Genomic DNA, 14,641 nt, shown 5'->3' with positions numbered 1-14,641 from the left:
CATGAAATGTTTTTAAGTAACCAGTTTTTCTGATGACCTGAGCAGGAGAAATCCTTAAGTAACTGTAAACAGTTGTCCTACCTACAAGTGGGCCATAAAATCATGGAAAGGAGGCAAAAGGGCTCACCACTACTGTAGTGGGCACTGTCGACTGCCTACACAATACAGAGCTTCCCCTTCCTTCTTCCTAAGAGACTTCTAATTACTGAGCCCAATAAATGGGCTCCAGGGTCAGAATTAGTTTGATCCCAACCAAAGCACTGAAATTCCCTGCAACCATTAATGGTCCAGAAGCTGCTACATGCGTGAAGTGGACCCAACCAACTTCAATCAGACAATATGCAACTAGAGACTGAAGATAAGCACTTACATTTCCAATGGTTAGAGAGGTTCTCCATTGCTTAACGTAAACAAACAAAAACATTTAGCCCTTTTTCTTTGAATCACAAGAGGAACCAGATTTAGGATGAACTGATACTGTATGTGGTTTCAAGGGGCTGTGTACTAAAAATGAGAGAGAGAGAGAACCAGCATCCTCAATAACAGGGCGGAACTCCTGCATCAACCAACACAGACCTCACCCTCAATTACATAATCATATTTCCTTAATCCAGCATGCTAACTAATATAGTCTCTAATAACAGGAGGAAAGAGCACATTAGCTTTGGGAGTGGGAAAAACCAATTGGGAAGATCTAATTTTGCAGCCAATGGGGCTAATTTATACTTTATGTCTCCTTTAGTTCTAAGTATAATACCAGTTTCTTGAAGAATGTATACAATCTCCTATGAGAAAACCATTTTTAAATAGATCTTGGCCATAAGATAGTTGCTATGCTAAATGGGTTACATTGTTGTTTTGTTTGATTACTTGTCTGCATCACAAGAAAAAGGAAATACGGTATCAGGTAACCAGAATTTTGCATCTGGTACTCTGGGAGAGCCTACATTTTCACTCTGTTTTGTTTTTGCTGGCAGGGGAAAGGGAGGAGAAGCACAGATAAGACCATGGATATTAATTAACTACAAACACTGTGCAGTTTGTTGGCAATCGTTCAGTGTTGTAGAAGCAGGGGACACTGAATGCAGAAGGTTAACTGGTGCCTTAGGATTCCTCCATCACGCCGGAATTACGGGGGAACTGCTGGAAATTTTCGGAACTTGTACAAAAGATTAATCTTTTGGCCCCAATTCCCTTATGTAGTCCCTTACATACCCTACTGCAGTGACATGAGGCCCTCGGTCCTCTCCCACATCTCAGTAAAAAATATTGCTCAGCTTGACCAGAAAGGGAGAAAGCGGCACTTGTCAGTAGATATTTTCAATGACTCCGTAAAGATGACAGAAGAGAAGCATGCCCCAGTGCGACTCCCTCTAGAGAACGCCAAGTCATCCATAACAGTGTCCCCTTAATAAGATGAATATCTTGGCTAATCCAGAGCCTGGGCCCCAGCTCACAAAGCCCCTGGCAGTTAGTCGCATGGTGAGCATGAGGTAGTTAGAAGACGAGCATAAGCCAGAGCCAAAAGAACCTGCCAGGACTTTGGCTGCCTCTCCAGCTTAGAAGCAGTGAAGCCAGTGGGCAGAATTCATAGGCCCAAGAGGTTTTATAGAACAGATTTTGTAGAACAGAAGTGTCTGCATGCCAAGCAATGAGTTGGGCTAAACTGTCCTTTAAGAGGATCCGAGGAGTCCAAGATGTGTTCGACCCAGATTACTTCTATCCACGTGGTTTAAAAGTAAGTCAAAAGGAAAGCAATAATTATTATACCGAACTCAGTAATGCATCCAGCATCAAGGGGCCTCCAAGGTCCTTGCTTGATGGGGGATGGAAAGAAGTGATACTCGCTAAACTACAGGATTTGTCTGCTGGATGAGTGGCCTCCTGGATCGGAAGGGCAGGAGGGAGAAGGGGGTCATACTGGCTTCAGAGAGATGGTTATATCCCAGGGTTGCTGTATACGGTCTTTGCAGGTCCGTGGGTTTCTCTTTAGCCTTGGGGGAAGAAGGTGGCGTCTGTGCTCAGAGCACTGCATGGAACAGTTATAGCTGTACTTGTCCCTTTGAAGGGACTTGGTTCTCCAGTAGACAGAAGACAGACTGAGAAAGAGCTTCTAACCCACAAGTCAGAGAAGTCACAGCCACAGGAACTTCTGTAGAGGGTCAGTCCGTATAATTCCAGTCTAGGAAGCTAAGTATAGAGAGTGAGGACAGCGGGGAGGAAGGCTACCACGGGGGAGAAGACTCTGGAAGGCACAGGGAAAAGCTCCAGGGTTGGAATGTGCTGCTCATGGCTCTGGAGAGTCCAGACTGAACACAGGTAGCCAAACTGGGCCCAAACACCAGGCTGCTGGACACAGTGGGAAAAGAGTGTCCTGGGAACTCCCAGTCCTCAAGCCACAGCAAACCCCAAGCTTAATTCATTTGAGAATAAAGATGACCCAGGACTGCTGAAACAAAATTATCCTTCCCTCATTCCTGCAGAGAGTAGAGCCAGGCAGTGCAGGGTGAGGAAGGAATGACAACTTTCTCTTCTCGTTCCCCTTCCCCTCCTGCCCAACCTTTCTAAGAACAGTGTAGGGAAAATGTGTGGGCCTCCTAGGCATGCCTGGCACAGGCTGGGGGCAGGGTATCCTTGCCCGGTATTCTCAGGACGGGCCCATGGGTCAAACACTGTAGTTGGAAATAACAGAATCCACTCTGGCCAGTTTAAGCACAAAGTTACACTTACAAATGCATACAGATGGCTCACAGAATTACTGGAAAGTCTGAATGAAGAGACTCTAGGCTGAGATTCTAAGAACAACCTGCAGATTGATACTACAGAAATGGGTAGCCGAGGAGTTGTGGCCTCTGCCACCATCAGGAAGCTGCTAGCTCAGGAAGCGACTGTCTCAGCTGCAGCCTCCAAATGACCCCTCCTCTATCATGATCTCTCAAGCCGAATGGACCACCACGCATTGTCTCACTGTCTCCTTCTCCATATAACTCTGTTCCCAAAACAGATTTTCCACAGCACATCAACCTAATGGAGCCCACCTCACGTAGCTGCTGTCTTGTAGGAAGGAAGGCTATACAACGTGGAGGTGTTGTTATTGTCCTTTTCGGATTCTACATTGGGAAAGAAGGCCTTACGCTGTAAAAACTTTCAAATGTCAAATGAGTTGTCAGTAAGGGTTGGCCAGCCACAAATGACAAGGTACTACTACCTTATATGTCTACAATGGGCTAAAAGGTTTTCCAAGACTCAAAACCCCAGAAACAGCACACTTGATGTAAGAAATAACAGACACCCTTCCATCTTTGAGGATACAAAGGCCTCAACTGCTTTATCAACTTTCCATTCCCTAAAGAACAAAAACACATCATAATTAATCTGAGGCATTTGAATTAAGAGCCTGTCAACAATCATATCTCTCCTGAATTACGACTTAATTATCTTTACTTCTCACATTGAAAAAAGCATGATTGCAATTATGTGCACAAATAGCTAGGTACGAATATCTACAGAGCCTCTGGTAACTGTCCCTCCTGCCTGGCCCGTTTAAACGTGTGTACCCATGTACATAATTTGTCATCAATCCCACCCCTGGGCATGTTACAGATTTGTTTTCTTACTGATGACCAAAGTCATACCTATAGTTAACTAGATCCATTAATAATAGTAATAACACTTGTGGAAGTAGAGTTCTCAGAGCACTTACGTGCCCTCCCTTGGGCTCACAATTTATTATTCAACTTAGAAAGAGGAAACAGAGAACAGATGAGTAATCAGTCTGAGGGGACCAGTACATGATAGAGCAAGACCCTCAGGTATCGATCAGGTCTTCCCTTTCCACCACACGCTGCCTCCCACTGCAAAACTCACCCAAGATCTATCAATTACAGTACTCAGTGAAATCAAAGTTGATCTTCTCTCTCTCTCTCTCTCTCTCTCTCTCTCTCACTCACACACACACACACACACAAAGTCTAATAAATTCTTACTTGTTTACAAGTGGAATACTAAGCGCCCAGCCAGCAGCAAAGTCTGGATATTTAAAAAGTAGGATTTTCAGAAAAGGCATAATGGTGAATTATTGTAGATTCTTCATCATGTAATGCTTTTCCTAAAAACCATTCCTGTTAAATAAAGATACAAAATATTCTCTTATAAAGATGTGGTATATATATACAATGGAATATTACCCAGCCATCAAAAAAATGAAATCTTACCATTTGCAGCAACCTGGATGGAACTAAAGGGTATTATGCTAAGCGAAATAAGTCAATGAGAGAAAGACAATTATATGATCTCATTCATGTGTGGAATTTAAGAAACAAAACAAAGGATCAAAGCGGGAGGAAGAGAAAAATAAAACAAGACAAAATCAGAGAGGAAGACAAACCATAAGAGACTCTTAGCTACAGGAAACAAACTGAGGGTTGCTGGAGGGGAGGCGGGTGGGGGGATGGGGTAACTGAGTGTGGGCATTAAGGAGGGAACGTGATATAATGAGCACTGGGTGTTATATAAGCCTGATGAATCACTGACCTCTACCTCTGAAACTAATAATACGCTATATGTTAATTAATTGAATTTAAATAAATAAAAGTAAAATTTTGAATGTACATCCAAAAATAAAAATTAAAAAAATAAAATGTCATTTTCTTAAAAAGCCATTTCATACAAAACCAAAAAAAGTCATAACATTAATTCTAGTTAATTAAGTATTCTGGGTGATAGAGAATTAGCATACATTATTACTTTCTGAAGAATTTTAACAAAAACATATTTAATGCTCTATGATAATGAACATGGCATAATCTTTACAAAGAGAGTAATTTAGTATATCAACAGGATGAACAAAATGTGAGTTCATCATTATGCCATAAACATATGTAAGTGGTTTTCTACAGAAAATTCCATATCAAAATACTATTAAGGCAAAGAAAACAGTGCTCCTTTATGCCCTACTGAGGTTTGCAAAGAAGAATCTGAAAAATTCCTTCCAGAATTAGTGCCTATTTTATTCATTTATTCATTCACTCGATTAACATTTATTATTGTTATCAGTTAACATTTGACATTTATTCCACACCAGGTCGGAACACAGCTTACATNTTATGCCCTACTGAGGTTTGCAAAGAAGAATCTGAAAAATTCCTTCCAGAATTAGTGCCTATTTTATTCATTCACTCGATTAACATTTATTATTGTTATCAGTTAACATTTGACATTTATTCCACACCAGGTGGGAACACAGCTTACACAATAGTGGGGAAACAGAATATAAGTAGGTAAAGTAGGGTCGGATGGTGACTGCAACACGCTAGGATGAAAATAGAGCGCCTGGGGACTTCCCTGGAAAGAGAAACCTCTCAGGAGCTAACAGAACCGGGAGTAAATAATACCAAGGGGCCCCCTATGCACAAACCCCGGGAAGAGCCATCAAGGCAGTTACTACAAAGTCCCAAGGTGAGAACAAGCTTGATACTTATGATGAAAAAGGAAGTCCAGTGTGCTAGAATATACTGGGTAGGGGGAAATGGTATGAAAGAGACAGGCAGCAGACAGCCCAGGGTGGATTTCAGACGCCAGTGGGAAGCAACGCAGACTTTACTCCAAGGGCAATGGAACACTTCCACTTCCGGCCACAACAGAATAGTCTGGATCAGACCTGCTCCCCACTGAGAACAAGTATGAATGCTGCTGGAAATACTTAAACCAAATAATTGAGGGCATCAGAAAACAAAGACAGATAGTAGATGAGGGCAAATATCCAAGAGAGAAGGGAAGCCCATCCCGTAGTCACCTCCTTTTACCCTCAAGGAATTTGCTGGCTCCTGTAGCAGAGAATGGTACAGAACAGAAGGCAGCAGTTGGGACACGGCAGCCTTGCTGCACTGAGAGAGGGGTTGGAGCTGGAGGCTGCCAAGAAAGTAGAGATTTAAGAGGATCCAGAAAAGTGAGCCCCAAATTCTTCATGTGATTTCCCTTCAAGTCCTAGGCTGGAAAAAAGAAAAAGAAAAAAGAAAAGACAAGAACCAAGAACCAAGCGGAAAGCAGCAGTAGAGAGCCTAATTGCTAACAAAGGCTTCAGCAGTGGTGTTGGGGAGTCCAAGGCCCAGGTGCAAGGTCTGCTGGAAGAAAGAGGTCTAGAAGTAAGGGCAGTCTGTAAACAGACCTGCCCAAACAAGGTCTACAACCCAGAAGAATATTAAATCCTCCTGTACATAGGGATATCATCCACAGCCTTCGATTTTTCACATAAAATATCTGGCATTTAGTGAAAAATTACCAGGCATGCCAAGAAACAGCACCAGAACAAAAACAAAGAGAAAAATGAGAAATAGAGATGCACAGATAACCGCAGTTATCAAAAAAATAAGTATTATTCATATATTTAAGGAAACAGATGAAAAGATGAAGAATTTTGCCACAGAGCTAGAATAATAAACAAAAGTCAGATGGAAATTCTAAAACTGATCAATCGAAGTTAGGAATTCAAGTTAGGAAACACAAGAGAAGGAAGGATTAGTGACCTGGAAAGTAGTAAGTCAGTAAAAAATATTCAGTTTGATGCACAAAAAAGAAAACAAAAGGAAGAAAATACAGAAAAGAGAATAAAAGCAATATAAGAAACAGTGAGAAGGTCTAAAACACATGAAATTGGAAAGCCAGAATAGGAGAAACAGAATGGAATGGAATCAAGATTTGAAGAAATAGAGGCTTAGAATCTTCTAAAACTAACAAAAGTCATCAAGCCATAGATTCAAGAAGCTGTATAAACACCAATAAAGTATAGAGGAAAATACAAAGAGGCATATGTTTGTTGAAAAGACCAAAGTTAGAGAAAATCTTAAAAGTAACTTGAGGGGGGGACGGGTGTGCACATTTCTTTTAAAGGAACTAAAACAAGACATACAGTTGCATTTTCAATGCAAACAACCGAATGTAAAAGACAACGGAACAACATCTTTACAGTGATAGAAGAAAATCACTGCCAACCTAAAATCTAGCGAAACTATCTTAGCCCAGTGGGAAACCAGTGGGAGTTTTTGAAGAGGTGAGTGGTATGATCTGAATTACCAAGAGGCTAGATTATTAGGATGGCAAGAGTAGAAACCAAGAGACCAGCAAGGAGACTCTAATTAAATTGTCAAGGCAAGAGATGATGGTAGGCTGGACCAGAGTGGCAGTATTAAATATGGAGAGAGGATGGAAGAAGATGCATTTTGGAGGTAGTCTCAATGGGATATGCCAATATAGACTCCTGGGAAAAAGAGGAATCAATCATGAGTCCTAGGTTTTTTTATAAGAGCCACTGGATAGACCATGATGCCATTTCTGAGATGAGAAAGACTGAATGAAGATGGGAGAGGCATTAAGAATTCAGTTTTGCATACGTTGAATTTGAGGTTGCGATCAGATAAGAGGAGGGCATGCAGTAGGGAGTTTGGTACAGGAGCAGGGAGCATATGGCTTGCTCCCTTGGTTCCTTCATACTCTGCTCAAAAGTGACTGGATACCCTATACAGAATAGTAAGCCCACCCCCAATCTATCCCTTATCCCTCTCATTCTGCTTTCTTGTTCTCTGTAGCTCTTACTACCATTGGACACATTGTTTGCATTTTTGCTCCTTGCCTATCTCCCCTGCCACAAGAATACCCCCCTCCTTGGCAGGGAAACCGTCCATTCTGCTCACCGCTGTATCCCCACCAGAAGACCTAACATGTAATAAGTGCTCACTAGTTTTTGTTAAATGAATGGAGCAAGTCCAGGAGAGCTTCAAATGGCAACCACCCCGTTACAGAAACTAATTTAAATCAAGCACCCTAAATGCTAAAAGTTTTGCATGTTTTCCCTGTTATCCAACTGTCCCTACCTCTCTCCCCGCTCCTTATCAGAAAACAAAAGCAGGAGGGACACCATATTATCTCTTCTGTTTGTGGTTGTGTCCCAAATACCTCCCAGACTTTTGGTTTGGTCACTTCAGCAACAGGTCATAACTGAACACATATGCAACCCATTAATGTAACTATGAGCTTGGGTTATAGAGCTACATCATGATTTTCTCGACATTTTACAGGTATTTTAAATCATCACTGGGCAAGAGGGATAATCATAAGGTAAATGGCTTTGGCTTAAGATAGAAATTCAAGATCTTTTTAAAAAAATCAATGACATGGGACTTTCTCAAACTGCTAAACATTACCCGACACAAAAATCGTCACATTTAACATAACATGTCAATACAGTTTGTTTAAAGAAAATAAAGTACCTCAGGAGATTTTCAGTACCTTTATTACTAATCCTTCACTGTTAGAATTTCCTGCCACAAACATAATTTTATGCAGAACATGTTTCTACGTTTTAACTCCTAATGGCAGTGTCCAGCTATTATCCAGTATATAAGATTGTTTTCCAATGTTGGGGGGAGGGGTTACTATATAAACTAAGGGAGAAATTCATATAGAATCGGTGGAAAGAGGCACTCCCCCATCCTTCTTAACAATTTTCTTAATAGTTTCACAGTAAAGACAATTATAATCAAGATAAACTGTAAAATAACAATTCAGACAATGTTCTTTTAGTATCTTAGAATTACTCTTTACCAGAACCTGTGTTTCACCTCTATTAAAAAAAAAGTCAAGACATTTCAGCAAATGCACATTCATATTAAAAGCATATAGTAGGAAAAGAAGAAAGATTCCAGCAAGATATGGAAATTTACAGAAATCACCTAGAAAGGCAATTTAACAAAGATTATTTTAATAAAGATTTAAATTTTCCATTTAAAATATTGTATAACAGTGTAAATTTGTGTAAGAATGACAGATATCGAAGGGAAAAAACATCAGAATCCAAAAAAAAAAAGACTGATGCTCTAACACACTACATAATTATTATTTTAATATAGTTTATTTGTATCACTATCAAAGCCAGTTTTGCTTTTTTCTAAAATTTCAAATTGTAGGGGAAAAAAGCATACAGGTTTGAGCTAACTTGAACGTTATGTAATCTTTATTTCCTAATGCTAGTTTCAAAAGAAATAAAGCATCCTAGATTTTTTTTAAAGGTTGAGTTCAGAAAAGAGGGGGAAAACATCTCATTTTACCTCTGTTCTGTACTTGCTTTTCATGAACTTGCTTTGAACTTTTAAATTTATCATTCCAATTTTCATTAAAAAGCACAGTGAGTCACCATCTTCTGCAAAGAATTAGAGCTATGGATAATGGAAAAATAATCTCCAGGTGAAATGAACACTAGGAGGAGATTAAAACTCCTACATTCTAAAAAGGATTTGGGAGTTTTTCTCAAGTCAAAAGGAAACATAACAGCCTAACAATGTTTTACACAAAACATGGCCAAAGTACATAGATGCTGGTTAGCATCATCTGAAAAGATGGGATAAGACACATTTATAATTCTTCTCTCCTTTGAAGGATTTTTCGTTTTAACCTAACAACCTTCTCATTCAATTATATCTGATTCTTTCCTGAAAGCAAAAGCATAAAGAGAAATCTTAATGGACCGTTGCAGTTTTTAAAGAACCTCAAAACCAGTGGCTTTTTAAGGTAACAGACTTTCCAGTGTTCGAGAATGATCACTGTTGCCCAACATTATTCGTCTACAACAACAAACAAAGCGGCACCCAGAAGCCACCTTTCCTTCCCCACATTCTCATTAAATATGATTTAGTTCTCGAGTGGGCACCAGAATAGAGGTGGGGCAGGTGTCCAGTGGTACCCAAAAGGGCCCAATTCCACTTATTCTAAGTTTAAAGGATTCCATATGGTGATCTGGGTATAACCCAGGCTTCTCCAAGAGAAATGAAGAGCCTGATTACTCGCGACATATCTCCAAGGCATCCTCCTGAGACACCACGCAGCCCGGCAGGAAAGCTAACATTACAGAGTTAATCAGTCATTCACAAATACTCACTGACCACGTATTAAGTGTTAAACACTCTGCTCAGTGCTAGAGACTAAGAAATAAACAAGAGCCAACTGTTACATCATATCTTCCCAAAATATAATCTGAAAATATGAAAAGTAGGACACAAAAAGTAGCATTGGACTTTTTTTTTTTTTTAGCATTGGACTTCTAACACGAGATGCACCCCTTCTTACCTCCAGACCTTCTCAAATTTTGTTCCCTCTCCTTAAAACACTCTTTCTCTTCTATTAACTCTTACTCATCCTACAGGACGCAGATTAAAGGTCACCTCCTGTCCTGACCCTCGAAGATTAGGTTTGATGCCCTGCTATGTGCTTCTGACAGCACCCTGTATTTCCCTGACTATAAGATCTCTCATCATCAAGATCCTTGTCTGCCTGTCCTGGCCCCTGCTATCACAGTGCTTCATACACAGTTGGCAACCAAGAAATACTTCTCATCTAAAATAATATGTGGTCATTGTTGACAAAGAGAAATAGCAATTTAAACTTATTTCTTAACTCTGGGTTATAGCTTTTTAACTCTCTGAAACTGCTAACACATATAAATAGATTTTGTCATTTAAAAATGGTCCATTATAAGTTCTATCTCCCCAAAGCTACAAAACCTCAAAAAGAATTGTTTTAACATTGCTTCTAGATATTCAACTATTACTTCATTCTTTTTAATTTTAAATTAAGTGTTTTTATTAGTTTGGAAAACCTCTTAACCAAAATTAAATCTTCTTTTAAGCATTTCCCCCAGTAGATAAATACTGGTATTAAAATTACATTCACCTTTGATGGATCATATCTTCTGAGTGTTTCTAAGAGTTCTGGAATTTGTATTCTTGTCTCCTCTTCACAGAAGAAAATCCACGATGAATTACTGCTATATGTTACAGAAAAGCTGAGAAAGAGAAATAGGTTATAGTAATCACTTCTATAAAATGATTTTATGGTAAGGTTTAAAACTAATAAGCAAGAAATGGATGAAAGACATACAAAATGACAAGAAATCTAGATTTTTTTCCCCTACATTTTTCTTCAATGTATAGTTTCAGTTTATGGGAAAGCCAGATACTAATGGTTTACAAAACAGCTAGAGTTCTTAAAGTTAATTCTCTCCATAACAACACCAGTCCAGAAGGTAGATAATTTTCAAATATAAATATCAAATCTATCAACATTCTAGCTTTTAAGAAAACAACATATTTAAAAACAGAAGCCATTCATGATTAAAAGAATCAAGAAATTTGGGTAATGTAGTAGTCTTAAAAAACAGAGTTCAAATTCACTTTACTTATTGACTTTCACTAAGAAAAGTAGGGAGCATTGGAGTGTTCAGGTAGAAATGTCAAAATTCACACATTTCAAGTTAAACATACTGTGGTAACAATGGAAGTATGGTCCATGCACCTTCCTGTTTAGACAGCTGGTGAAGAAGAAGGACTCTGGGGAGTTCCTAAAGAAACATTATTAAAGAGGATAAATAAATAAAAATACAATATGATCACTTCAATTTAAACAAACAAAAAAAAAAGACCCAATTTTTAAAGGCAGGTATTTTCAGAAACCTGACATTATACTCTACTCTCTTTTTTCTTCTCCTCAGGAGCTGCTAGAAATGAGAGATGTTGGCTGACTCCACATAACCTCTTTATCACCTACGCATGGAACAGCGCTAAAGACTCCAAGAAAGGTCTTCAGTGATACCAGCAGCTGACCTGAAATTTGCAGTTTTGCAAAGGTGACCAGAAGGGAAGAGCCCAGAAGCAGTCAGGGGTAACACAGAGGCACAGAAACAGCTTTCATTATACATACCATAGGTAGCAGACGGAAAGTGAAACACATCAGCTAAACAAGAGGGTGTATATAATATCCAATTTATCTCATGTAAAAAAAAAATTTAAGTGCCCTTAAAAAACTAAAATACCATGGTAATGAAGAGTTTAGGGTCTAATACTAGAAATACAACCCTTAGGTACTCAGACAATAATAGTAATAACAGACTTTGAAAATTTATAAACATAGGAGGAACTAAGATTCAGAAATAAGACACACCTATGGTTAAATAAATATGCATACATATACACAGAAAAAGAGAGAGATTAATATGTTTAAGGCTACGAATGTTAGCTCACGTTATTACAAGCCCTAAGTCAGAGATATAATAATATGCTTGAATACCACCCTCCCAACAAACTTTAGTATATTCTGTGTTTTATTCAATTTCTTGATAGCTGTTGCAGACAAAAGATATTGAGAGTAGGTGCCTAAGTATTTGAACTGTTACTACACGAATGTAGATTCCATACCAGCCTTTAAGTTCATATAAGTTCATTATTTCAGGAGAATGGTTTTCAATATAAATCTTTGGAACTGACTTTCAAATAAAGTCTCGTTTCTTTATTTTATGTAGTATTTATTTTAACTTTCATGTACAAATATGAAATGCAAGAATAGTAATCAAAGGTTAAATCAGACTAGCAATATAACATAACAGAGAGAAAAAAACCAACTGAAAGGCTGAATTAACAGTTAGTCAGTATACTCAATATAATACCAGGCTTTACTGCTGTTGGTTATGAATTATGCAGTAATTTTCACTGACTTTCAAGAAACGGCTATATATATATATATACACACATATATATAATATATATACACACATAGATACATGTATATTCATGAGGGATTATATAAGAACAAAAATCATGTGTGAAGAAAACTTATATTAATAGTTGAATAAAACCTTCAAATAATTATGGCATGCTAATATTAACTACCTAGGAAAGAACACAGCAAATACTTTAAAAGGTTTTATAAGAAAAAAAGTAGGGGCTCCTGGGTGGCTCAGTCCACTGAGCATCTGACTCTTGATCTCAGCTCAGGTTTTGATCTCAGGGTTGTGAGTTCAAGCCCTGTGGTGGGCTCCACGCTGGGTGCTGGGCATAGAGACTACTTAAAAAAAAAAAAAATGAATGACCTATTGTGTAGCTATTGAAAGTATAATAATGAAGACTTTGTAAACATGGAACTGTCTTTATGTTAAATGGAAAAACAGACAGGATTCCAAATATGTAAAACAAATTCATATATGAACAGAGACTGGAAAGGAACCAGAAAAATGAAAATTTTTGTGTCAAGATAACCAAAGTATTACATCTATGCTTTTAAAATCCTTTAATGTAGTTAAAACATTGTTTAGGTTTAAAAGTTTCTTGAGGAAAAATGAATACACCTCAGAAGTCTTCTTCCATACAAGTCCTATTCTTCCTGGTCACAGGAAGTATAAAAGTGATGTCAACAGGTATCACAGGGAGGCTGTGAGGGCACCTTCCTGGCAAGGATGCAAAGACAGGCTTATGAACAATCTGTCATGACAGTAAAAGTAAAAAGGCAAAGTCTTAGCACAACGGAGTAAAATTCTAGTCTAAAATAAACTCTATGGATTACTAGTAAATTATAATCATCCTTATCCCCATTCCTTTTTGTTTACTAAATCATATGCCCGGGTTTCATATCTGCTTCGGTCAGTGAACACGAAGATGGCAATCAAATTTTCTGTACCCACCTATCTCCAAATAGAAACATTTCAAAAACTAGTGGGCTGTGTTGATAACTGTCTCCAAAGGTGTATGAATACCTTGGTCTTAAAAATATACCTACCTTGACATTCAAAAACCTGGTCTTAACTCTTGATTAACCGAAGGTCATTTAAATTATAAATAAATTTTCATCCACTAATCCTCAAAAAGGCCCAAGAGCTTTTACTCTTGTTTTTTATATATACACACATATGTATTTATACACATGTATATATATATATATTCTGTGTGAATACACATGCACACGTGTTCTTATGTACTAGCACCTCTAAGGTAAAATAATTTAAAAGGTCACAATAAAATTTTCTGTCAAATGATCTTACCTCAGTTTTTACTACTTGGAATTGTAATAATTAATGCTCTAAGAATTTGTGTGTTACAAAAAAACACCACCACCAGACTTAGGCCTCCTTACAGCTGCCAAACCCAGCTTACAGCACTTTCATATGCAATGCAAGTTTTTTAATATGTAATTGGATGGATGACTGAGAGAGTTTTCAAATGAAATATCAAAGGGAAAGAAAATAAGAAAATGTTATATCAACAGTGCCATTTGGAATAAAAGGTATAGTAAAGGCACCCATGCCTATAGCACTGTCTGTTGTCGATCTAAATGACACCTATTCATCCAACAATACTACTATTTCAGACCTAAAAGGTAAGGCAAAATTCTATCAATAACGAGATAATGCCATAACAGAGGCAAGCATAAATGGGCTAAAAATACGAAAGGCGTACCGTGGGCAAATGACAGAAAAAGGAAAGAAAATGAAAAAGTTGAACAGTAATCTAAACTTTCATGTCAACTCTTTGTCTCATTGAACCAGTCTGTCTTCACTTCCACCATCGGCATCTACTGGTCCCCCAACAAGCACTTTGAGGTCAGAAAGCCTACTGAACGTGCAGTCAGTACTTCCTCTGAACACATGTTGTATCAAGTGTATGTTCACACTTAAAGCCACTAACAATTATGAAGAACAATCGCCTTCAAAATCAACACTCTAATTGGTTCCCTGGTTCTCACACAAATCCATCACCTGTATTTGGCAAAGGGGTTCGACTCCACAGCTGAGCATTCTAACAACGCTATGCGAATGGAGATAGCCCAT

The 14,641-nt window shown here is 38.3% G+C and overlaps 1 protein-coding gene across 1 annotated transcript in view; it reads right to left on the bottom strand.

Annotated features, from left to right (window-relative positions):
* Window positions 1-14,641, bottom strand: part of B3GLCT (beta 3-glucosyltransferase) — a 130,717-nt gene that overhangs the window by 65,940 nt on the left and 50,136 nt on the right. Inside the window, 4 exon segments of the mRNA XM_034665043.1 lie at window positions 3,987-4,043; window positions 4,045-4,121; window positions 10,720-10,831; window positions 11,310-11,386. Of these exon segments, the coding sequence (XP_034520934.1) occupies window positions 3,987-4,043; window positions 4,045-4,121; window positions 10,720-10,831; window positions 11,310-11,386 (323 nt within the window).

Source organism: Ailuropoda melanoleuca, chromosome 7, assembly GCF_002007445.2.
Source record: "Ailuropoda melanoleuca isolate Jingjing chromosome 7, ASM200744v2, whole genome shotgun sequence".
Classification (NCBI taxonomy): domain Eukaryota; kingdom Metazoa; phylum Chordata; class Mammalia; order Carnivora; family Ursidae; genus Ailuropoda; species Ailuropoda melanoleuca.
The sequence above is the reverse complement of the archived record's forward strand: the minus strand, read 5'-3'. Positions and strand labels throughout refer to the sequence as shown.